Raw genomic sequence first — 26,252 nt, forward strand, 5'->3', positions numbered from 1 at the left:
GTAGCAGTGATACTGCACAAATTTGTGATATATTAAAACCACTGAAGTAACATGTGCATTTTAAGAAGAGTAAACTTTAGGTTTATGAATTATATCTCAATAAAGCTACAAATTAAAAAAAAAGAGAAAAGAAGAATAGTCGTGGCTTCTTAATATTTTATCCAGAAAGAGGGTGATTGCTCCTAAGAGCTAAAGGAAAAGAAATAAATAGCCCACTCTAACATTTGAAGGTGAAATGCAAAATTACAATAGACTAATGAGATTATGACTTTTTATTTTATTAATTTAAAATAGTATGTTAAAAATTTTCCTCTTTTTGTTTGAGCAAAGTAACAAAAGTAAATGTGAATTGCTAAATGTACGAAAATGTGCTAAATTACTAAGAGAAAATAAACAGAAACAACTTCACTTCCTGTGAATGTGAGATTCTGACACTAAATAATAAAAGAAATTGAAGGAAGTGAGGGAATTGATATTTGGGGTCAAAGAAAAAGCTGCAAAATCTAAATGAGATTATAAGTCAATTATTACCACGAGAGATGAGGAGATGCTTGACCGGCATTGTCCTAACAGGAAAGCACAAGCCAGGTGTTTGCCATCCCCAAACTGGGGACCTCTGCAACAGCCGTTGCTCTGGAGTCACTTATGAGGACTTGGCGTGGCTACTAGACATCACCACCTTGCCCTCAAGGTACCTAGACAAAATAAAGGCCTGTGGACTCCTTGAGGGACAATTAGAAGAAACCCAGCCGCTTCTGTGGTGATTGCACTACCTTGAGTCATTCCTGAGGACCCCAGCTCCCACCACGCTCTGCCTCTGTCCCGGCTTCCCTGGATGGGAAGGTCGTATCAAGTCTCTCAGGGTGTCTTCTCCAAGTCTGGCTGCTCTGAATTCCTCCCTTCAAGGCCACGCGTGCATGTTACTTTCCTTGCCATTTAGACACTTCTCTTCTAAATGATGGCCACCTCCTGGGGTCACTGCTGCCGTCCCTGCCTCAGCCTCCTTCAGGCTGAGCCACTCTGAGCAGGCATGCAGCATTGCCCTGACTGGGCTGGCGCAGTGCCACCCTCTTTTCAGTTTGGGGGTCTTACTCTAGTCCAGAGCATCAGCTACATTGGTATCTCCAGCCCATCGTCACCTCTGACCCACTTCCAAAACTCCCCTTCTTAGAACAATCAGCTTGCCCTGCCTGTACAGATGTCTCCCTACTTGGCCCACACTTCGGAAGAGACAATCATTCCCTGCTTCTTTCTAGACTTCTGCTTCTTCCCTTCCCCACTTTCTTTCACGTCTCAAAAGCATTTCTTCATACCTCAACGAGTGACAATGCATTTAAAAACAAAAAGAAATCTGAAAATGTTTCATGAATCAAAAAGGGTCATTTTTTAACCTTCCTATTAAAACAAGTACTTCACTTTCCTTTTGCCAAAGGCTAGTGGAAATTAAATGTATACATCAGGCATTAATGCAAGGTAATTATAACATACCCTAAGTTTTTAAGAAGTTCACAGGATACCTTTTATTTTCTTTTTGGTGTAGCATATGGTTAAATTGTATCTGTCTTCTTTTTTGCTGTTATTGATTTCTATTATAAGATGCCAAAAGGTGTTTATGTGATAAGTTGCCCTATAAATGGCTTTGTACTCAGACAATGAAATGAGAAATGTTCATCTGTAACAATAGTCCAGATGCCTTCTTGAAGATGTTGCATTAAATGCTGTCAAAATACTTTGGTTCAGGAGAAAATCAAAAACAAAAACAAAAACAATGAACTAGCTTCCCTGTAATTGAGATACCTTGTCTTACAAAACCAGTGTTCTACAAACTTGAAAACTACATGAAAAAAATACAATTGCCAGAGGAGGTGGGGGGAAAAAATCCTAAGAGGTAATCCCAATGTTGAAATATTTAAACTGTTATTTAAGTTCTGATTAATCATTTCGTACCCAGCTTTTGAGATTAAACTCAGTGTTAGTACTGTGTAATTTACAGCCACCGATGAACTGCCATTCCTAATGCCCACATACGTTCATGGCCAGATTTAAATTATTTTTCACTTGGTCATTTGCCAGATCTCTTCTTGGAGTATTTCAGAATTAAATGGATTGTTTTAAGGGGCAAGTACACGGAAAAGATTGAGAGGATTCTAGATCCAGAGCATGCCATCACTTTTAAGAAATCCTTCCTCCCACAGAAACAATGACCTCACCATGAAAAGCAGAATAGAGAAACTGGTTTGTCATAAAAAGTCTACTTCTATCTGCGAAAATAACCGAAAGCAGTGAACCATAGAGTTATTTGGCTATTATTTCACTTAAAAGTATGTGAAAATCTATTCTTGTTTCCTTTTTTCATGGTTCAGCACATTGAAAGAAGCCTATCCCTTGCTTCTGAGGCATAATGATGGAACATACTGTCCAAAAAAATGTCAGAAACATTCTAATCCTTGCTTCTTTTCTAAAATTGAGAACCTCTCTTGTACCATATACAGCTAGGTTTTGAACTGACATAGAAAATTAAAAGACTGCAGATCTCTTCCTAATGCAGCAAGGAAGGAACAAAGGGAGATGAGAGTTAATAAAGGCTTGGAGTCACCTCATAAAAGGGCAGTTGGCCCTCCTTTCCACGATGCATACCAATCCCCAGAGGATTCCAGGGAATGTCTGTAATGCCAGTTGTGAGAGATGGAATATTAATAAAAAACTAACACAGAGAGTGCTCCATGTACCTTGACTAGTGCATTACAAATTTAATACATACAATGTATAGAAGAGAAAAACTTACATGAATGCTGATGGAGTCAGTGGCCAATGTGTGAGAACTTTTTTTTTTTTTTTTTTGCTCTTTGGCCATTTCTTTTTATTTCTTATTTTATTTACAGTTTGTGTTTAATGCAAATCAATTCCATAACATGTGAAGTTACTATGAATCAAAGCATAAACTCACAAACACAATATACAATCCAAAATAGATGTACAGCTTTCAGGGGATGTTCATTCACACACACTGTGGCTTGAGATCTGTTGGAGGTGGTTGTTTCAGTGCAGGTTTCTAAAGTTGGGAAATAAATGACTTTGGTCTCCAAGACTCCTATGGCCATATTAGATATTGGAACATCTAAGCATCAGTGTGCGACCATGCAAACAAATGACTTTAGGGAGTGTCTGTTTTTAAAAAGGTTTCTGTGCATCCAGGCAGTTGTAAGAAGATTTACTTTCCAAAATCAAGCCCACTTTAGGCTGAGAACCAGGTTCTAACTCCCTAAAAATATTGACTAATAACAGAAAGTGTTCCAAATGTGGCTACTCTGACTTAGTTTGTTTTTTTAAAGCATTTATAGAAACGGGTATAAAAGTTTTTCTGAATTTAATGTGAGCAAGCTTCCAGTTGTTACTTCCCAAATACTTGATTTACAGTTTGGCTCCTTCACCTATTTGCCTTTTTAATTTCAAGATTAGTCAATTTTACCTTCAAAACAGATAATTCTTAAAACCCATAAAAAGTATTCAACAGATGCAGAAATAAAAAGCATTTTGAAATTAGTTGAGGTCAATGTACTTCTCCTCTTTGTTATCAGTGTAGCTAAAAGAATCTCGTGCTCTTATTGAATGAGAATAGTTGATAAGAATATAAGCAACATGTAATCATTATGCTTCTGGGGTAGATTCCAACTCATCATTGCCCTGGCACATGTCAATTACTGTATCAAAAGTCAAACTCAATGTCAAATCCAAAGCCCCAGAGGAAAGAGTTCAGTTCCCAAGAGAACAGTGATAGTTTAACATAAAACTTTATCTAGAGTACATCGGCACTGAATTAGTGCTGCTGAAACTGAGGATTTACAGTAACACCTTCCAATGTACATATAAATAGAATCACGAAAGCCTTCTGTATTACCTAATTGTCTTATGGCCTTGTAAATTTAAAGAACCAAATGAAAACTGAATCTCTGTTCCACATCCCAACCTTTATCTGTAAGTAAGATAAAATCCATTCTCATTTGCAAAGTAGAGTTTTATATGTCCATGCTTCTTGAACCATATTTAAGGAAATCATCTCTTAACTAATCTTGGATGTTGTCTCTCCATCTTGTACAGAAAACTCCAGCAGATTTAACATTGGCATTCATCGTCTAGTTAAACCTTTCACATGCTCTTCAAACCCATCAAATTTGGGATCCTCAACATTTTCTGTCAATAAAATGAGGTGTGGAATGAGCAGATTCATTCGAGGAAGACCTGTTTTATTCCTTGTCACACTGGATGTCTAGATGCCATCTGAATTGAGCTTAGAAGATGGGGAAGTAGAGATGTTTCTTGGCCTGAGTCTCTTAACAATAGAGATGTACAAGGGAGCCCGAGATCGCGAAGAGACTGGCTGTTGACTGCAGAGCGCCGTCACTTGACCTTGGTGGTGGCATTGGCTGGATTTGGTGCAGCCGAGGTAGTCGGGGAGGAGCTACTTGAAAGTGGTGCACCAGTTGCTTGATTTGAATAAATCTGCATAAGCAAGAGCAGTGGCAGGAGCAGCAGCTGCAGTCCGAGCCCGGCCACCACCACTCTGCCTGTGTTTGCTCCCTCAGTGCACGGCAGGTCCCACAGGATGCCAGGTGTGTGGACGGCTCCTGCCTCTCTGGGGGCACTGGCAGGATCCAGTGTGTGAGAGCATATTAAACTTACAAACAGACACACCCACACAGACCAGCTTAGGGACCGTGACAATGAAATTTATTATAAATTTCATAAGTCCAGATCAGAGTCCCTCAAAAGATTGAGTGATAATGGAAACTGATGAGTGATAAATGACAAAGAGGTAGGAAATATTTGGTATGGCTGGAAGGCCTGAGCTTCAAAGGGTCAGCATGCAAACAAGCCTTGAACTACAAAGATAGTTTTTTGAAACCTGAAAGTATAATACATAGTTTTGCAGATAAAAACAATAGGAGAAAAAGGCAAAAAGACAGAGAAAGGGCAAGTTTGCTTTCTCTGCTTGAGCTGACCCATCCATCTTCTCCCGCCCTTAGACGTTGGGGTTCCAGGCTCTCAAGCTTTCAGACTCAGATCAGGACTTAACACCATCAGCCCCCATGATTCTCAAGCCTCCAGACTAAGACTGAATTAAACCACAGGTTTTCCTAGCTCTCCAGCTGGCAGACTGCAAATCATGGCACTTTTTTGCCTACATAACCTGTTATATACAGAATAACATGAAACCTGTTCCTACAGTAAATCTATACGTATGCACATGTTACATATATATATAGATCCGGACCTCTGGTTCAAGGTCTCCCACAAGGCTGCAATTAAATGGTCACCAGGGACTGGAGTCAGCTCCAGGCTTGCCTTGGGGAGGATTCTCCTCCAGCCACACTCACATGGCTGTTGGCAGGGCTTAGGTCCTCACTAGCTATTGACCGAAGACGTCGGTTTCTGCCGTGTGGGGTTGTCCACAGGACTTCTTGCAACATGGCAGCTTGCTTCTTCCAGGGCGAGGGTCCTGGGAGAGAGGGGCGGAGGGAGAAAGGACACCCAAGTCAGAAGCCACGTTTCTTTGTAACCTTATCTTGGAAATTGCTTTCCATCATTTCTTCATTAGAATCGTGTCTGTAGGACTACCCTTAGGAGAAGGGGAATACAGGAGGTCATAAATACCATGAATTGGGGATCCCTAAGGTCCATCTTAGAACCTACTCACCAATCACCTTTTGCTTCCCTCTTCTTTGCTCTCTTCTCTCCACTTCTTTTTCTTCCTTCATCTGAAACCAAGCAGGACCCTGTGGGACCTTCCTGGGGAGAGACCCTCCAGTGTCCCCTGCCTCTTGTTTGCAGAAAAGCTTTAGCCTCCTAGGCCTTCCTCAAGTTCCAAAGAGCAAATTTAATCTAAGAAAGAAATACATAAACAAACAAACCAAAAAAAAAAAAAAAAATATATATATATATATATATATATCAGTCAAGCCAGACAAAATAATTACAGTTTAACCATGAGACAAAGTCAAGGACATTTAGTTCCTCCTCAAGGTTTATAGATATCTTGAGCCATATCCTTGAGTTGTTTTGCAGATATTAACCCCACCCCCACACCCAGGTGGAAGAAGTTAACTGCATGCTGACCACCAGCAGGTAGACCCCAGGCGGTAGGACCCAGAGGTTGATAATTGAAATTCCCAAAACACTACCCTGTTATCTCACCACCAATAAATCAGAAGGATGTCCACAAACTGATTGTCACTTTGCCTTTAAACACCCCTTTCTGTAAGCCATCAGGGAGTTTGGACCTTTTGAACATGAGCTGCCCGTTCTCCCTGCTTGGCCCTGCAATAAACGCTATACTTTCTCCTGTGTCAACCAGAGTCAGTAGATTGGCTTTGCTGTACATCAGGCATAGGAACCTCTTTGGTTTGATAACATATCAGGAATTCAAAAGTTAGCCCACTGACCCACACCTAAAACTGAATAAGAGTGGGTAGAAATTTGGCCAAAGTCCACTCTCTTAGGATGACTCTCCTCAAACCACTGGCTTTTTATTCTAATATCTCAATATTTTCCTGCATCCTTGGTGACAGGAGAGCATATAGTGGACCCTTCCTTACCTCTTTATCAACTACTCTGTAACACAACAAGTCCTCTGTGTGCCTACCCTAAAACCACAACCCTAGGAAAAAAGAAATGGAGAGAGAGAGGAGAGAGAGAGAGAGGCATCAATAGAGCTAGAGCTAGAAAGGGGTAATGAGTGAAGCCTTTCCTTTCAGCTGCTCAACCAAAGACTTTTTCACTGTTTTTACAGACCATTAAAAATAATTACCTGCTTTAACACATGTCTCAGAAAGAGAAGGGACATATTTGTGCTGCTTCATTTGTGTGCTTTAGTATCCAATTTCCCATTCAAGTCACCACTCCCCAGTGGATCTCTGAGAATCTTCCATGTCACTAAAACTTATATTAAATTAGTGCATGTCCAATTTTTGTGACCAGCTGCCTGTTCTCAGCTCCTCAGGGTGTCATTGCACCGCCCTGCCCCAAGCACTGATAGACTAGAAGAGGGACATCCACATGGCCAAGAGCAATTTATACTCTTGGCAACATAACAGCTAATTTGTCTTCATGATCTAGCAACTACCACTCTGGCCACCCTTGTCCTGTCTGCTCGAGGCCAGTACTGGATTTTGGTAAGCATACATTTTTTATGAATGGTTTGCAATAAAGAGCTGACTGTTGAAACTAAAATACAGTACTATTTTGAAGGTAAAATATGGTGCTTAACCTTTGGGAAGCCAACAAAACAGAGTGACACATGTTACCACATATTCAGAGATTTTTTTGAAAATATGCTCATGATACATTTCCAAATTTGCTAATAAATAGTTGCTGTTTATGATACAAAAACTTCTCTTGGTATTTGCATGCACTAATAAATAAATGACATGTTCATCTTAATATTATAGCTGATGTTTGTGAGATAGGGAAGTTTATTAACTATTGAAGCATTTTAGCTGATGAGTGGCATGAAATGTCATGTATCCAAATACATCATGAAGAAGGAAAGGATTGTGATTAGAATGATTCTCCCCAATTAATTCTGACCAAATATTTTCCAGCGCTGATCTCGCCTCTCTAGTCTTTTTGGCCCTTTACTAGTGAGCAGAAATGGAGGGAAATGAGGAAAGGCAAGGAAAGTAGTGTGGAGCAAAAAAGATGAAAGAATAAAAGGGTAATATGTAAAGTAGCATTTTTTCCCCCAGAGAGTAATTAAAACCTCTGGGGAGGAAATATGATTAAAATCCAAAGAGTTGCATTTTACTTCACGTCTTCCTCAAATCTCAGTGCGGAATAATTGCACTTGGATGTTTACTGGGGATATCAAAAACATGATTATAATTGGCTTACTTCTATCTTGTGACTATTATGTATCATACGATAGACGGCCTGGTCCTGTTTCCATGGACTGTTACGAAGCTCAGGAATAAATATTCAGCACACTTCTAGGAGATACTCATATTTTGTACAGTAGGTATTTTATTCTAACTTCTCCCCTGGATTTAGCTTTTTTTCTATTTCTATTTTCATTTGGAGGGTGGGAGAAGGCTTGTATCTGAGAACTTTTTTGAGCATTTTTAGATTCGCAGCAAAATTGAGAGGAAGGTACAAAGATTTCCCATTTACCCCTTGTCACCACACATGAATAACCTCCCCCCATGTCAACAACCACCACCAGAGTGGTACTTTTGTAATGATTAATAAACCTACACTGGCACATCACAATCATCCAAAGTCCATAGTTTACACTGGGGTTCACTCTTGGTGTGGTACGTCTATGGGTTTAGGCAAATGTGTAATGACGTGTATCCATCACTGTGGCATCATACAAAGTATTTTCACGGCCCTAAATTCTTTTGTGCTCTGCCTATTCACGCCTTCCTTTCCCCCAATCCCTGGTGACCACTGATACTTTCACTGTCTCCATAGTTTTACCTTTGCCAGAACATTATATGGTACGTAGCCTTTTCAGATTGGCTTCTTTCACTTAGTAATATGCATACATTTAAGTTTCCTCTATGTCTCTTCATGGCTTGATAGCTCATTTCTTTTTAGCGCTGAATAATATTCCATTGTCAAGATGTACCACAGTTTAGTCACCTACGGAAGGACATCTTTGATGACTCCAAATTTGGGCAATTATGAATAAAGATGCTATGAATATCTGTGTGCAGGTTTTTGTGTGGACATACATTTTCAGCTTCTTTGGGGAAAATATCAAAAAGCATGATTGCTGGATTATAGGGTAAGAGTATGTTTAGTTTTATAAGAAACTGCAGAACTGTCTTTCAGTGTTGCTGTACCATTTTGCATTCCCACCAGCAGTGAATGAGAGTTCCTATTTCTCCACTTCCCTGTCAGCATTTGATGTTGTCAGTGTTCTGGATTTTGGCCATTGTAATAGATATATAGTGGTATCTCATTGTTATTTTAATTTGCATTTCCCTGATGTCCAATGATGTTGAGCATCTTTTCATGTGTTTATCTGTCATCTGAATATCTTCTTTCGTGAGGTGTCCATCAGAGGCTTGAGGCAATTTTTTAACTGGGTTGTTTGTGTTCTTGTTGTTGAATTTTAATTCTATGTATATTTTGAACAATGGCCCTTTATCAAATGCATCTTTTGCAAATATTTTCTGTGTGTCGCTTGTCTTCTTATTCTCTTGGTAAGTCTCTTACAGGGCAGAAGTTTTTCATTTTAGTGAAGACAGCTTATCAATTATTTCTTTCCAAGTTGATGCCTTTGGTAGTCTATCTAAAAAGTCGTTGCTATACCCAAAGTCATTCAGGCTTTCTCCTATCTATTGTCTAAGATTTTTATAGTTTTCTGTTTTATGTTTAGGTCTATGATCCACTTTAATATGATTTTTGATGGGTGTGTGAGGCCTGTGTCTAGATTTTTTTCATTTTGCACGTGGATATCTACTTGTCCTAGCGCAATTTGTTGAAAAGTCTGTTTTTATTTTTCTCCATTGTATTGCCTTTTCTTCTTTGTCGAAGATCAGTTGACTTTATTTGTAAGGGTCTATTCTGGGGACTGTTCTGTTTCATGTTTTTCTATTTTTCTACACTTTTTACAATACCACACTGTCATGATTACAGTAGCTTTATAGTGCATCTTGACTTTGAGTAACATCAGTCCTCCAGTTTTGGTCTTCTCCATTGATATTGCATTGATTGCTGTTACTCTGTGAAGAGGAGATTAGGACAGAGACATGAATACAGGCCATGTGAGGACCTCAGAAGAAGACTGCCATCTGAAAGCCAAGGAGAGAGACCTCAAGAGAAGCCAACCCTGATGACACCATAATCTCAGACTGACAGCCGCCACAATTGTGAGAAAATACGTTTCCATTGCATAAGGCACCTGGTTAAGCCACAAATTCTGTAATACGTGGTTGTTATTACAACACCAGCAAATTAATACATCCCTTTCAGATCAATGCACAAATCTGGAGCTCAGATTGGGAGTGATAATCTCCCTCTTAGGTAATTCTTTGAGGCTGCGGCCATAGACATGCCCCTGGGGAACAGCTATGAGGGATCCTATACTTTCTTCTCTCCTTGTAAGTTAGCATAACTAAACTTTACTGTTACCAGCATCGTGTGTTTGGCGGGCATGGATAATCATGCATCTTGTGCAACAAGATAGACGCTCAATAGACCTTAATTGAATGAATAGACACATTAAAAAGGTAGTGCAAGAAACTGGAAATTGGATGAGGACATTCTGGTATGTCAAAATTGATCAAGACAATGAATAGGACACTTGTCATCCCTCCCAAAAGCAACACTTTAGTTACTTGATTTGCTCTATCCTGAAAAAAGACATTTTTGATTTATACATTTAATGAGACCTGCACTGATGCAGAAGAGCAATCTCTCTGCATCAATTTAAAGAACCTGTTTCACAGGCTAAAACTGAGGGAACTTGAATGCCACACTTATTAGAAATCATAGATAATCCTAATAGATAATATAATGGTACTATAATAAATTAGGGCTCTTCAGAAAAGCACAAATCAGATAAAATGCCTCCCATAGGATTACTCAGTGAACAAGGGGAAGTACTGAATCAAAAATATATAATGAAGTAAATGATATAAACTATAAAAGAACATGTATTATCCATGCTTAATCTGGGACAAGGATATATATTGTAAAGCAGAATAATGAACTATTATTAGTTATGAAATTAAATAGAAACAATAATGAGATGTTATAGAAAAATATGAGAGAGAACAAAGTCATTGGGATCCCTCAGGAATACACTCTGCAATGGAGATCTGCGTGAAGAAATTTTATTAAGTACGGTTCTTGGGAGTAACGTCTGAGAAGGAGTGAAGGAAATAAAGATACGCAGTGAGATAAATCAAATTGAGATTAAGCTACAATAAAAGCCTTAACTGATCTTGGGGGTGCTATGGAAATAGGATGGTCCTTCGAGTTGTTTCCCACTGACAGAAGGAGTGGAATTTTCATCTTCTCACAATCACTGGATATAAAATTCCCCTGGAGATGTGTCATAACCTTAGAAGAGGCAGCTCCTTTGAGGGTAAGTTCTCAAGAGGGACTCAGATTTGAATCTTTATCAAGTATCACTCTAAGAAAACAGGAGAAATGAGTGCCTTGGTTCTGGGTGGGGGGCGGATCTGGGCGGTGCACCACGTCACTCAGCATGGTCCATCCCTTGCTCTACTAATTGCTGTTTGCTTCATAAACATGTTGACCTCATCAAAGAGTGTCTCCTCCAAGATTCAAATTTGTCCCTTTCCCTAGAGAAAATTACAAGAGAGAGGAGAGTGGAGTGCTAGTCACAGGGCTGCAGGGAATCCTTACCATCTTTCTCTTCTGTTATCTTCTCTAGACTTCTTCTTATCTTCACTAGCAATAATCCTGTTCTACATAGCTTAGTGGGTAAATTGACCCATATCTCATTACTGAGAGGTTTGGAGCTACTGGTCATTATGCCTTTTTCATGTCAGGAGTGCTTCTCCATTGGGAAGGGGCTCTCAAAGCCATCTGGGTGCTAAATATATTCTTTCTGCTCTTATTACTTTATAGCAACCCTACCTACTTTTGATACTCAGTCACTACCTCCTACAGAATGCTCATTCCTTCCCTTGCTTGCTAGTCTTTTGGCACAAGAGGCTCAAAGGAATGAGAGGTAGTCACTGCACTCTGTTTTGTCAATAGAAGGGATTACCACCACCACCCCACGCCCAGGAGGAACAGCTTTTATTCTACAAAGTGTAAAGGTGTGGGGCTGAGATATACAAACTCCTCAAGAGGGCCACTGGGAATAAGAGCCAATCCAATTTCCATCTTTGGCTCTCATACTATTTATTCTGCCTTTCAGGGACATAGTACCACAAAACTGTCACAAATTCAGGGTATGTACTATATTCTGAAAGGAGGATGACACTCAATGATCACAGAATGTCTGCATTTTCAAAAATCTGTTCCAGACTCTGCTTCTGAATAATGTGATATTTAATAGAACCAGTGGAGGTACCCTCTATCACCCTTGGTCCAATGTAATACTAAATAAGATCCAAATAAATAACCTGTGCATGCATATCAAATCATCTGTAAGCCCTCAGGGAGTGGTGCTGGCTCAGGCCCTGTGGGCAGGAAAGATAATACATATGTGAAATATATGTTGGTTCCATTCAATCCATCACACCCACCTGTTTGCTTGCAAGGTCAGTGCAGGAGTGCCAGCCTTTACAGGCAGAGATGGGCCACTTCTACAGGTCCAGAACAGTCAAGAAAAACTAGGGATTCAAGGTTGTCAGGTGCATCAACACAGATGTCTGTTATCTCAGATCTCAGTGTCCCATATTTATCTGATTTGTTATTCTTGGTATAGCAGACTTCATGAGGTGGAAATTTTAACATTCTCTAGAGCCCTGGTACCCTTATCATTAAGTTCTGGGACTGATCCTTAGCTTTTTCTGCCCTTGGTTTCCAGAAGGTGAGATTTTTATGTTTCCAAGGGGGCTATGTGAATTTCACACTGAAGCCCAAATGGATAATTAATTACCTTAAGTGTTTAATTTTTTCTCTGATACACCAATAGCACTCAGCAGGAGCCATTCTTTTCCATAGTTCTATTATTATTAATTATCCTAAACGTTTCAAGTTCCTGTCCCAAAAAACACTACATTCCTTTTGACTGCACTCCATCCCAATTCAATGCTGTTGAAAGTTTTACCATTTCACCACTATATACAACAGTTACAAAAGAGGCCTCAGCCTGTCCCATGGAAAGCTCTGCAGCTGAGATGGCCCTTAAGAGATGTCTCAATTAAAGAAAGAGGGCCAGGACAGGAACTGCTCACATCACTGAGCCATTCCATGTGGACTTCCCTGTGGGATTGCACATAACCTCCATGAGGACATTCCTCTCAGCTGCAAGCAGTCCTGACTAGGGGCTGAGCTGTGAGCTACTGGCAAGAAACACTCTTAGGGTGGGGGAAATGAGTGCCTTGGAATCTGGAATCTACAGTGCACCACTGCATGCCCTGTATGACGTTATTGGTAAATATGCATGAGACTAAAATCCACAACGAGGCTAAATCAATTTAGAACTGCAACAGAATGAGTAATCTGTGGGAAAATGTGTCCCACAAGCAGTTTGGAACAGTAACAGTGGTAATACTAACCTAAAAACAATAGATAATAAGTTTCTGTAAAGTCTTACAAGATGTTGAAGCAGACTATCTCACACTTTAAAGAATATCCTATTGGAAGAAATCTTATGTGGTGATAAAAAGAAATTCAACAGTTCCACATATGAAATTACGAGGTAAAGGAGTCCTTTTAAAAAGTCTTTATTTTATAATTAAACCCTACTCATTCATCTCAATTCCCCTAGAATATATTTTTTGAAAAGGGTGGGTTAATTCTCTCTTTGTACCTCTGCCCAAAGGGTCATTAATTTTTCTAAGGTGGTAATCAAAGGAAAGTATTACTAAAGAAAATTACTCATATCAGAATGTAAAAGTATTAAAAATAACCTGTGCATATGTAAAGTATATAACAGGAAATGACATTCATACAAACAATAGACGTCCACTAGATTGTGAGTTCTTGGAGAGCAGGGATCATGTCTTATTCATTGATATATACCAAATACCTGCCACAACACATTGCAAAGAAAAATGCTTGATAAAAATTTTATGACTGAGGGAGCCGATTAAGAAATTGATGAATATAAAATCTGTCCTTACGCTCAAAATTCACATCAAGTGTCTAGCAAGTGATTTGTCTGAGGTTGACTGAGACATGTTTTGAATAAAGTTGTGAACATAAAAAGTATCCTCACATCCTTTAATCACAGGAATTACGTAGTTTACTAAAGGAAATTTAAAGTTCTTTTCCTAAAAATCGGTACATAGTAGCCCTGTGTTAGCCAATACTATTCAAGCAGCATGAACTGGTTGAGGATGAATTACATGACAAGTTGCTGCTCGATGCTAGGATGCAGGATAAATAATACACAATTCCTTCCTCGAAGGAATCTATAGTTTTCAACTGATGGTAGCATTCATGTGAAATCTAGTTATGATCAGGCAAAATAACATAAGAATGAAGTAGAAGTATGTGGTTGAGTTTGACAATTCCCTACTCAGCTACCATTTTTCCCTCCTTGAGTAACAGAATCAATTTTTAGCTGGATACATAACCCTCGAGAGTAATTGTTCCCCAGACTCCTTTGTTCATGCAGGAGCCATGTATTACAGGCTGAATGTTTGTGTCCACTGTAAAATTCATACTTTGAAGTCCTAACCCCCCATATGATGGTATCAGGAAGTGGGGCCTGAAGGAGGTGATTAGGTCATGAGAGTTGAGTACTCCTTAGTTCCCTTATAAGAGACCCCAGAGAGCTCTCTCACTCCTTAGACCCTGTGAAGACACAGTGAGATGATGGCTGTCTGTGAACCAGCAAAAGAGTTCTTGCCAGACGCCAAATCTGCCAGCTCCTTTGTCTTGAACTTCTCAGCCTCCAGAACTCTGAGGAATAAATGTCTTTTGTTCAACAATCTCAGGTTATGGTATTTTTGTGATAGCAGCCAAGCTAAGACACCATGTGACCGATCTCTGATAGATGGAGTATAACCAAGGTTTCTGAGAGAAGTCCAGGAAAGTCTCTTTAAAAAGAGCCAAATCCTTAGAATAGGGACGTAATGACCAGAGTTCCAGAAGCCATCCTGTACCATGAGGGAACGTTGAAGAAGGAAGCCTCATGCTGAGTCTCTGATGGTTAAAGCAACCACACTATCAGTGTGGAAAGAAAGAAACTTCTCTCATTCTTAAGCCACTTTATCTTGTTTAGATTTGTTTGTATACTCTATTAAGTAAAGGCAAACATAAATCTAGTGGATACTAGAGAAATGAAAAAGCAGTAACTTATTCTTATAGGAGAATTGGGAGTTTTAGGGAGGAGGTATCTTTTGAGCTAGACCTGAGAGAATGAGAAAGAAGTTGTCCTTCTGTAAGTCCTGAACTCAGCTTTTATCACTGGCATGAAAAATATTAGCGATGTATATGAAAATATTTGTGCACAATCAATTCCAATGGAATAGTCAGGAATAAGTTATATTTATTGAAGTTCAGTTGTTCCAGGCTTCCTACTTAGTTATGTCTATATTCAAAAGTATCCTTTGAATCTCTGAAATGAAAGCCATAATTTATTTGCCTATGAAAGGCAAAATTATTCAACTCAGATCACAATTTTAAAAGCATGCTTTAAAAAAACACACAACAGCCACTTACGCTTTCAAAACAATTAATTTTGAAAGCAGAAATGTATAAATGCGTGTGTTTTCACGTATACAGAAAATGACCTACTTCGATACCGTTAAATATAGAGCACATTATTTTGGTATCATATTAAATATAAAAAGATATGGCACAGAGCCTCCTGCAGATACCAGTGCAAAACCAACAGAAAAGTTTATGAAAAACCTGTTCACTCCATTGACAGTTATTTGTAGACTACAGCAATTTTTGCAAAGTAGGTTACTGCCTTCCTTGATGAATATATAGGTTGACATGCATTCCTGGAAAGAGTGGATATGGGGTTTGAGAGAAGGGGGAAGGAGAATACTGAGGAGCTATTGCAAATTATAAAATATCTAACCTAAATGTGTTCTTGGAGAGAGCCCTGAGGTGAATATTTTAGTAAAGCAAATAATGTTTCTGTAATTTTTTAAAATTGTTTCTATCAAAAACTATGAACAGAGTCTGAGGGCTACCTTACTTGCATGCTAACAAGTTGCAAGGTAACCAGCTTCCTTGAGACTGCTGGAAGAATAGAGACTCCTGGGTCAGAGATAAAGGGCAGTCATGGCACTGCAAGCAACCTGAGCTTCGTGCTCACGTACACTTCTCCTGTCCCCTGAATCCCATCGAGGCAATGCAGAAAGGCACAGGAGAATGCTGCACACGCAATAGGTTGGTGACCCAGAACGTGAATATTTTATAAAGAACTGCAAGGAAGCTTTCCCGACCTTGGCCAAAGAGGAACATACTGGAAAGTAAGCAAATCTGCTCTTTGCTGTGGAGAGAGACGGTACCTCCATTTTCCAAGGCTATACAGACGTTTTTAAGAAGATAGGCAGCACTTCTGATTACAAGAGTGCAGAAGCATGAGAAACCCCGGGAAAGTTGTCTCTCAGAGAAGTACATTCCTCTTTGAGCAACAAACCAAAAGCCAATACTGTGGGAGATGAGTCAGGCTGGCAAGTATAAGGAATTGAAAGGGGGCCAGGAGATCTGTATCTGCAGCCAGCGAAGGAGGAAGAGGAAGCACAGAATAAGACAAAGTTAGAGAAAGAAGCAAGAAGTGGATTATACTGGGACTTTTAATCCATGCATAGAAAGTGGGTTTTATTCTGAAGACAAAGGGAATCATTGAATATTTTCAAGCAAGGGAAGATCACGCTCTGCAATGTAATTTATATTTTTTAAATATTACATCTTAAAATATTACAGGTATTGGTCAAAGGGTCAAAGTTCCAGTTATTCAAGATGAAATTAAGTCCTAGTGATCTGCTATACAGCATAGGGCCCATAGTTAACAATACTGTATAATATATTTTAAACATTGCTAAGAGAGAAGATCTTATGTTAAGTGTTCTTGTTACAAAATAATAAAAAAAAAATACAAAGGGTGGAAGGAAACTTTTGGAAGTAATGGGGGAAAAAAATCTCATTGGCCCCGGTTTTAGGAATGTTCATATGGAAGGAGCAAGAAAAAGAGTAGCCACAGGTAGATCACTTATGAGGAAACAAAATGATGGAGACAAGGACTAGCGTGGCGGTGGGGGAGATGGAAAGATGGGAACGAAGTCTGTGTCTGTTCTGAAGATAGAAATGATAGAACTTAGTGATGAACTGGGTGTGAAGCACTGACTAAGAAGAATGAAGCAATAATCGTGCTTAGTTTATTGCCTTGATTAAGTGTTGCAGACGATAATGACTTTGACTTGAGTGAGTGAAAGAACAAGGATCGTGGAAGGGATGGTGGGAACTAAGAGCTCTGTTTTGGAAATGTTAAGTTGGAAATTCCCATTATGCTTTTAAGGGAAGATTTTTAGATGGACAGTTGGATACATAAGACAGATCAAGGGCTGGATTTGGGCAGAAGATACGTACATATTTGGAAGTCATAGTAATATGGCATGTAAAGACACAAGAATAAATGAGGACACTATATACAGAAAAGAATAGAGTGGAATGCTGTGGCAAAGAGATTGACATGATCAGATAAGACAGGATAGCAAGACAAAAGAGCAAGAGAAGGGGCCTCAAATTAGGTAAATCGATATTCAAGTTAGTGTGGTGTCATAGGAGCAGAGAAGAGAATATTTCAAAAAGCCATGTCAAAAGCTTCTGAAAAGTCAAGTAACACAAAGACAGAGAAGTGTCCACTAGATTTAGCAGCATGGAGTTTTTTGATGATCTGACCAAGAATGGTTTCACTGGAAGCCAAAGATACATTAAAAGTGGATTTAAGTTTTACCACCACCAGAAATGATAACAACATTATAGAATAACCATATTATTTGCATTAAATTAGCTAATACTCCAGTGGCAATCATATTGCAATATAAATGTATCAAGTCAATGTTATATGTCAATTCTATCTCAATTTTAAAAAGTGAGAATTTTGATAAAGTTTAAAATTGAGCATGCATTCAAAGGTATTTTCTTTCAGTACGTTATAGAATACTGCTTACTGTAACATAGTCCCATCTGCTTTATCACTAAACTGAGAGATCTTGGAGGACAGACGCAGTGACTTGCACCTTGGTATCAAGGATATGCAATGTGCATTTAATAAAGATTTAGAACAAACTGGCGTAGATTGAGGAGGAAACAATAATAGGTGAGGACTGAAGAATGGTAAGCATAGTTAACTCCTTTCCAGAGATCTGTTCTGGCACACAACAGAGATGTAGGGCTAGAGGAGTCTATGAGGTCAAAAAATCTGTTTTTAATGGGAGATGGTAGAGCATATTTCATATTAATGGGAAAGAACCAGAAAAGACTGTGATGCTGGGGCCCAGTGTGGAGGTCAGTCTTTGGAAAGGCAAAGAGGGCAAGTGGAGAAATTTATGTTCCTGCAGCTCAAAGGTAATTGTTCCACAAAATAGGAGGGTAAATGTAAAATCTATGCATAGGAGAAATTATATATGAAGCTTTGGCAGAAACGGAAAGAGGTTCTACTCTAATGTAACTTCTGTTTTCTCAATGAAGTATTGTTCCTCACATTTTTTCTTAATGAAGTGTCTTATTTTCTCAGTGAAAAGTGGAGGTCAGGAGTTGAACATGTGGATGAGGGAGGCATAGGGACCGGAGAGGGTAGGTAGACTGAAAAAAAGAAAAGAGAGTGAGGGAAAATGAACCTCCTAGCAAGAATAACTCTTTTGGGAGGTTATGATTTTGTTTGTTCCTACAGAATGAACATGGGTCTAAGAAGGTTGTGACTAGAGAGCAGGAAGAGAGCTCAGGTCAAACTGAGGAGGAATTAGAAGGGCTTGATAATATACGTCTAGTTCACAAGCCTGCTTGTGTTAGGTGCCTAATGTGTATTCTTTTAATTCCCAAAAATCATGAGGAAATTATGATTTTCCCATTTTACAGTTGGAAAAAAACAAGGCTCAAAGGTGTAACACAGCTTTCTTAAGGTTAACCACAACCAATAAATAAGCAGAATTTAGATTCAAGATTAAGTCTGACTCAAAAGCTCACATTCTCCTCCCAGCAGTGGGAAGCCATCAGAGACCTTAATTTGAAAAAGGTATGCAAAGAGATCTCTGTTTCAGGAAGACAATTTTTAGAAAAGTGGATAAATTGAAGGGACAGAGACAAGAGGGAACAACCAAGCAGCTTGGAGGGTATTGCAATTGGTCGGCTATGCGCTGAGGGTGCTCTCCCCAGCATCTACCTATTCACTCCCTCTCTGCCACATCAATTTGCTTCTATTCTGCTATGGATGGTTGTTAAAAAAAAAAAAAAAAAGGAGACGTTAATGCCATCTCTCTTGCTTCTCTCTTCACCTTCTCCCCCCAGCTTCAGAGCAAGTGGGGGTGGGGCAGTGAAGAGGGGAAAGATAGGAGGCGAGGACTTACAAAGTGCAAAGGCACGCTCAGTCACGCTCAGTCACGCTCAGTCACACTGTCTCAGGACGTTTCAGGAATAGCTTAGCATGAGTAACCTGAAGTGAGTCTAGGTGCTAGAAGAGAGATGCGGTGCCCCAGGACACTGGCAAGACAACTCCGCTCTAAAGCCATCCTCCTCATGGGCTTGTTTTGCTTGGAAAACACATTCCCTTTTCACTTTGTGTGTGTGTGTATGAGGACTATGAAAAACTGAAGAGAACAGTATTTGAAGACAAATGACCCAATATTAATTTAAAACCAAGGGCCTTATGTGGACACATTCTCAATGTTCTCCCTATGTTTGTAAAAAGCAGAAACGTTCTCCTAACAGGTGCACTTGCCATGTGAATGTCACCGTGGGCACACAAGGTGTTCTATCTGCAGCTGGGTCATTGAAACAAAGTGCAGAATAATGAAAACATACGACTGTTCAGATGCATTTGGAGAAAATCTTTTGCGCAATGGTAATTGATGCTCACTGAGGACAGGGGAACACAAGGAAAGTACTGTGATTCACTCCGTATTTCTGTTGCCACCCGCATAGCTACTCCACAGTCAGAATATAAATAAGATGTGAATTTGTCTTTGGGGCAGTATATAATTTCATGTATTTTTTTTCTGCTTTGGGTTTCCTTTTATTCCTTTTTTCACACAGCAGCTTTCATTGATTTTTTTAATGTGCCATGTAGTATACATTTATTTCTTTCTTTTCCCTCATGGTGTGGGGGAAAATCCCTGAACAGATGTTGTGTTAAAATTGCCAAACTCATTTTGCTTTCGATGTGCCATGTTCAAAGCTACTTTTCGGAGAACACATTGGAGAAAGGTACTCCTTGTTGTGTACTGCACGTTTAATAGCAGGAAGACAGTTGGAAATGCACTGTAACACAGCTCCTGAAAACGGCAGTGTCCTTGAGCATTCCAAGACAGGCGGAAGGAAGAACCCACCAAAGGCTTCTTAGGAAGAGACACAAAGTTTGCATTTACAAGTTTGTTAACTATTAAGAACAAGGTTACATATTTTTAAAAGATATCCATAGTAATGAAATGCTTAGGGCAGGAAGGAATTTAACCACTCAAAGATGCAATTTGAAAAGCATTAAAAATTAGAATCAAGTGGAAGGGGAAAATTCCAAAAATAAACAGCAAACCATTAGTAGCAAAATTTCCCCTAAAACCAGTTGGCAGTGAAATTTCACAAGTTAGGTCCTCATCCTCTTAAACACAAAGACGCAAATTCATAAACGCACATATACCTCACATTTTCCTCTTAGCCAAGCTGACCAGGGTGATATTGGACACTCAAAGTTGTGATAAGAACTTACTGAAGGTAAGCATTATTCTACCAGCTGGTACAGTGGTTTATATTCTGTGTTGTGGAAAGTAGGAGATTGAAATGGAGCCTTATTGAAACATAGCCTACCCTTAAAAGGAGGCATAGCCAGCCTGGCCATTTTTAACTGGGAAGATGCTGACATGATGGACAGAAAGGTGAGACTTAGGGCCAGATTCAGGGTGTCTGCAGGTTTTATAAGGAAACTTATTATCCACGTGAACAAAAGACATTGGAATAAAAGGAGATGATTATGGAATGCTTTTGAGAGAGAACTGATGGTATTCCAAAAGTGATGAAATGGTATAAATGTGCACTGCGTTCATTTGCTAAGTCTCCATAACGCAGTACTGGATGGCTTAAACAATAGAAATCTGTTTCCTCACAGCCCGCTAGTCTCAAGTACAAAGTTGAGGTGTCAGCAAGGTTGGTTTCATTTTGAGGTCTCTCTCCTTGGCTTGTAGATGGTCACCTTTTCCCTGTGTCTTCACATGATCTACCTCCTGTGCTATATCTGTGTCCTAATCTCCTCTTCCTATAAGAACGTTAATCATATCGTGCTAAGACTCACCCCAAGAATCTCATTAACGTTACTTACCTCTTTAAAGACATCATCTCATCAGTCACTTTCTAAGGTTCTAGGGGTTAGAGCTTCAACACAGGAATTTTGAGACACAATTCAGCCTATAACATGCACCAAATGAATTGACCTAACACTAAACACATGTTAGTGTCCAGAACTGAGCTACGCATGGTTCTTGTCTCCAAGGAGCATACAAAAAGTGTGACATGTAATGCCTATAAATCCCATTATAAAGCAATTAAAACATCCTTCAGTCTAGAGCACTAGAATGTAAATGCTAAAGGAATACAAATGATTGAATAACCAAGTTAATGAAATCAAGGAAGACACAAAGAGCATGTGACATTTGATCTGTGACTTGAACAAATGAGCAACAACTCAGTAGAAACAGAAGAATTATGAAGACTACTTCAGAGGGGTCTATGGCAGCCTGGCAGAGGCACAGACATTTCAGAGGGACTTCATCAAGGCTTAAGACATCTTCAAGTACAAGCAATGAATTAGTACAAAGGTTGTTTAAAATGCAACCTGTACGAGCTATGACACACTCCAGAAAACCAAGGGAAATATCATGTATAAAATTCAACTTTAAGGTTGGGTCTGCATGAATTGTTCTGTCAAGCTATTGCTCCCAAACGTGGGGTCTTAAAACAGTATTCAATATATGACTCCAGGAATTCCTGATCTCCCAGGAATTTGGGACAGAGATGTATTTAAAACAGAATTAAGATAAAATTAACCCTGTCGCACATGTATGTGGAGGTGGTTTTATGTACACAATAGACTTATCACATTTAGATGTGGTTTAGGAAGTCTTGAGACATTTCTGTTCACATGCGTTGTAGAAAACTTAAGATCTGACTGCCTCATTAGCAGGTAAGATAATCCTTTTAGTAAGAATGGTGAATACAACCATGTGATGTGACTATGTAAATTTTGTAAAATCATCAACTACGGACACACTCATCTTTCTGGGTTAATCCATAACGACTCAGTTGACTTCTCTGCCCAAGGTCAATCACACAGTCCTCGGAAAGCTACTGATGCAGCTTAAATGGAATTCGGAGTTGCTAAACAGAATAGGCTTCATGTTGAATTGTGATTTACATCTGATTCCTGCCTTAACTGTGCTTGTTCATTCACACATTCTAGCTCAATCTCTCAAATGCCAGTCTTTATTTGTAGCACACCTTGTGTCATAACACCCTGAAAACCAACAACAGAAAACACCTGGTTACTAATTGTAGACAAGGAGCTACCTAATGATCTGTGTATTCTGAGACAATTCCTCGTTATGTGCTATTCCTGTGTCCATTCAATTGATAGACAGTAAAAAACTAGAAAGGTCCTCTCACCAGGGCTCTGTGAGGTGACAAGTAATAGGTTTAGGATAATTGAAACCATCCTGTCCACGAAGATTCAAGCACAACAAACCACTAAGGATATATAGTAGATTCTCATATTAGTTTCCAGGTTCTCTTTTCAAAAAAAAAAAAAGAGTACTGTGGCTAGGGAAAAAAGTCCCGAGGCTGAGTGTCTTCTGTTTTCCTGGTCCCAAGCCATCTAAGTGGGATGCGAGCTTCTTGCTTCAGGACCATTTCCTGAAGCCTTAGATTTTGAAAATGCACTTGCTTAAGATACACGCTTTTGATTATTGGGTGTTTATAAGTTGACTTCTTCAGAACAACTTGCTTTCCCTTCATAAACTCAGCAAACTAACACAAGTGACAGTGTGATACTGTGTGCTGTTTCTCTCACCCAGCCTGCTGGATCTGGGTCTCCTAGACCTGGCAACAAAGATAAGCTAAGAGTAAGACAGAGTTGTGGCAACGAGGGGTGAAGGATGACTGTTGCTGAAAACCTTCTTTAAGATTCTGTCATTGTCTATATGCCCCATTAAACATGTCACAGGAAGGATCATACCACGACTTTAGTGTTTAAATGTCTTGCCCAAGGGAAGGGTCTATCCAAGCACTAAGGCTTAGTATAGATTATATTCAGTGAGCATAGACTGATTTTCTTTAAATTTTGTTATGTTAGGATGCCTTTCATAAACAGAGGCGTTCCAGATTGTTTTTGTGTTAGTAGAAAATCCCACCATCACCTAGTGAGTCTCTGATTGTTTTGTCCTATAACACAGGACATTTTAAAATGCTAACAATGTTAACAGATATTTTAAATGTGATATAAATATTGTACACACATCTATATGAACACAGATAATTATTATGTTTTTAAACAGTAATGACAGTTGTTTTATTGATCAGAAAATTAATGCTATCTTGCTAATTAACCAAATTCCAGAAACATGTGGCTTTAATTTTTTTTTAATTCACAATGTTACTGCAAATAGAGATTAGTGCCATTTAACTATTAAGTAGTCAAATCAACTATTTGAGAACATGGAATAACAAATGTAATAACATCCATATTACCTATGTAAATGGTTTTTTGATTTGTGCTATTATCAATTTTTGGCACCCATTATTCTAAAACTGCATTTTCACTTAAAAGAAGAAAAATGTGCAAATGTGTAAGCTGAATTAAAGAATGATGTGATGGGAGAGTTTCTTGTTGCTAGGGAACCAGATCCTTTTATGCCTATTTAAATGGCCCTTTCCTTGGTGAAGACTGGATTTGTGTCATTTAGTAAAAAGTAGAAGTTGAAATTAGAATAAATAAATATATATGTACCAAATAAACAGTGCAAAGTTGTACTTACAAACTATGAGCCTTTATATATTCAGTCAGCACATTGATTAAGTTATCTTTAAATTATCATTCAAAAATAAAGATAACACTAGTGGGCATAGTAGATAATGCTAGTGGACAAAGATCACAATACTGAGACAAAGCATTACTATGTTTTATTTTATACCAAAAATGTGTGAAATTTGTTTTTTCAGTTGGCAAGTATTTCTGAGTACCTATTGTGTATAGGCACAGAACCGTGTGAAATTCATGATTAAAACTGCATTTTACAGGATCTTCTAACATCAGCTACTGACTATCAAATAAACAGCATAGAAGAATCCAGGGCCATAAAGTCATCGTGAGCGTCCCCCCTAAAGCACAGTGAGCTACTGCCATCCCCATTTTACAGGCAGGAATGCAGACGGTCAGAGGGTCTAAATACCCTAACCAAGGGTCCTTCTAAGTATTTTGTGGGTGGCAGATATTTTTCCAACTAGACTGTGTAACTTTTGTTACACAGAATACGTATGAAGAATATGTATGAAGAATGACTTACACCGAAAAGAAAAAAAACAATAAAAGACGTCACAATAATATTCAACAATTTGTTGCTGTTATAATTATGACTTATAAGCTTTGACTGTATCTTATCCGATGATTGGATCCCAGATTCTGTTTTGTCCGTTCAAGACTGAATCTAGTCCTTATCTGTTGCTTCCTCTCTTCCCTTAGCTCCCTTCACATGTCCTATCCACTTTGTCTAGCCCATCCTATTCAATCTGAATTCATAACTAATACTTATCATCATTTGCTATGTTTTTATTCTTCATCATTCTATTTATTAAAATAAATTGGAAGTAGAGTTTCACATTACCTAGGTCTGCTGTCCAAGGTTGCAAGCAGTAAGAAATACCCTTCTAGGGCTCTCTCCCTTTTTGCCTAATTTTTTTTTTTAATTATTGAAAAATAGTCAGTTTACAATGTTTTGTCAGTTTCTGGGTACAGCACAATAGTTCAGTCATACTTTCTCAGGGTGATCCGTCTCCCACCATAAAATATTCCCCAAGCCAGACAAGGACTTCATTTGCATTCTTCACCTGAGATAAACGTTTACATTGATAATTTGGGTTTTCTTGTGAAGAAAAAGCTTCACATAATTTGAGTATTACTATTTTTGTTAAACTCTATTCAAATGAATTTTTACAATTATCAAATTAGATTTGGAGGAAGAAAAAGTAATGATCCATTTAGAACAGAGATGTTTGGACCTGTATGAATGACTTAAGTTTTGGTTCAAACGGGCCCAAGGTTCTTGCATGTTAGATCTCTAGAGCTTATTTACTAATTATCACTACAATGGCAATCACATTACAATATATAAATGTATCCAATTAACTCACTCCTTAAATTTGCACAATGTTATATGTCAAATATATGTCAATTAAAAACAATAATTTTTTAAAGTTCTTTGTGGGACAAATTATTTCTATCTGAGAAAAAAAGCAAATAATGGGAAAAAGAAAAGAAAGGAAAGTTATAGGAAAGAAAACCAGACATAGATCATTCATACAGGGAAAAAATTGGCTTGATGTGGTGGAATTATTTTTCCCTTTTTTGTTGTGTGACTTGGCAAGAATAGAAGGAGTTGTGAACAAGGGACTTGAAGGAAAAAAAGAGAAACCTTTGTAAGAATAACTTAGAAATAATAATCAGGGAATTTTCATGTGTTTTCTACATGAGTGGAAGGATTTGGTACACTAAAATATCATTCCGATATACAGAAGGATTTGACCAGAAATATAAAAAGTCAAGGTGAGCTGATGCCTTCAAACTGGGGAGGAAAATGAAGAAAATTAAATTATATGAAGCAGCAGTTAATTAAAATATAATTTTCAATACTGGCACATTTTAAACATGTTTGCCTTTCTGTATGATTTTTGTAACTGCTTCATTTTTCTTATAACTGCAGTATTCTAATACTATGCTCCTTTCTTAAAGAATTATAAAACATTTGTCCAAGTAATAATTAAGCAGTTAATTATTATATTTCAGTTAGCTGCCATGGGAGTGTAGTTGCTGTACCAGAATATGGTAAAAAAAAAATGTCTTGTCCAACCTATGACAGCAAACCTTAATTACGGAGCAATCAGAGTGGCAGAAACTGCCTCAAGGGTACAAATTATTCAAATACAAGACGAGGAAGAAAAAACAAACATTACGCAGATGAGGTTCTGTTCCAAAGCTGAAAATGTAGATGGTATAGAAAAACCAGTGTGCAGTACATAAAGGCAGCAGAAGTACTGGGCATTTCTGGTCCCTAATGACATCCTGTTGCTGCACGTGGAGCATCCAACCTCTCAGAGATAAGGTGTCAAGGTCAAGTTATGACAGATGTATTTCTACAGCTATTAACACCTAGTAAATGTTCAAT

General features: G+C 38.6%; 1 protein-coding gene across 1 annotated transcript; it reads right to left on the minus strand.

The window, feature by feature from the left end:
* Nucleotides 1–4,331: 4,331 nt before the first annotated feature.
* CD24 (CD24 molecule) lies at nucleotides 4,332–5,468 on the minus strand. The gene is given in 3 exon segments (XM_064484611.1): nucleotides 4,332–4,406; nucleotides 4,408–4,642; nucleotides 5,344–5,468. Coding segments are annotated over 3 exon segments (435 nt in total).
* Between the last annotated feature and the right edge of the window lie 20,784 nt (nucleotides 5,469–26,252).

The sequence above is a fragment of the Camelus dromedarius genome, chromosome 3, assembly GCF_036321535.1.
Source record: "Camelus dromedarius isolate mCamDro1 chromosome 3, mCamDro1.pat, whole genome shotgun sequence".
Lineage (NCBI taxonomy): Eukaryota > Metazoa > Chordata > Mammalia > Artiodactyla > Camelidae > Camelus > Camelus dromedarius.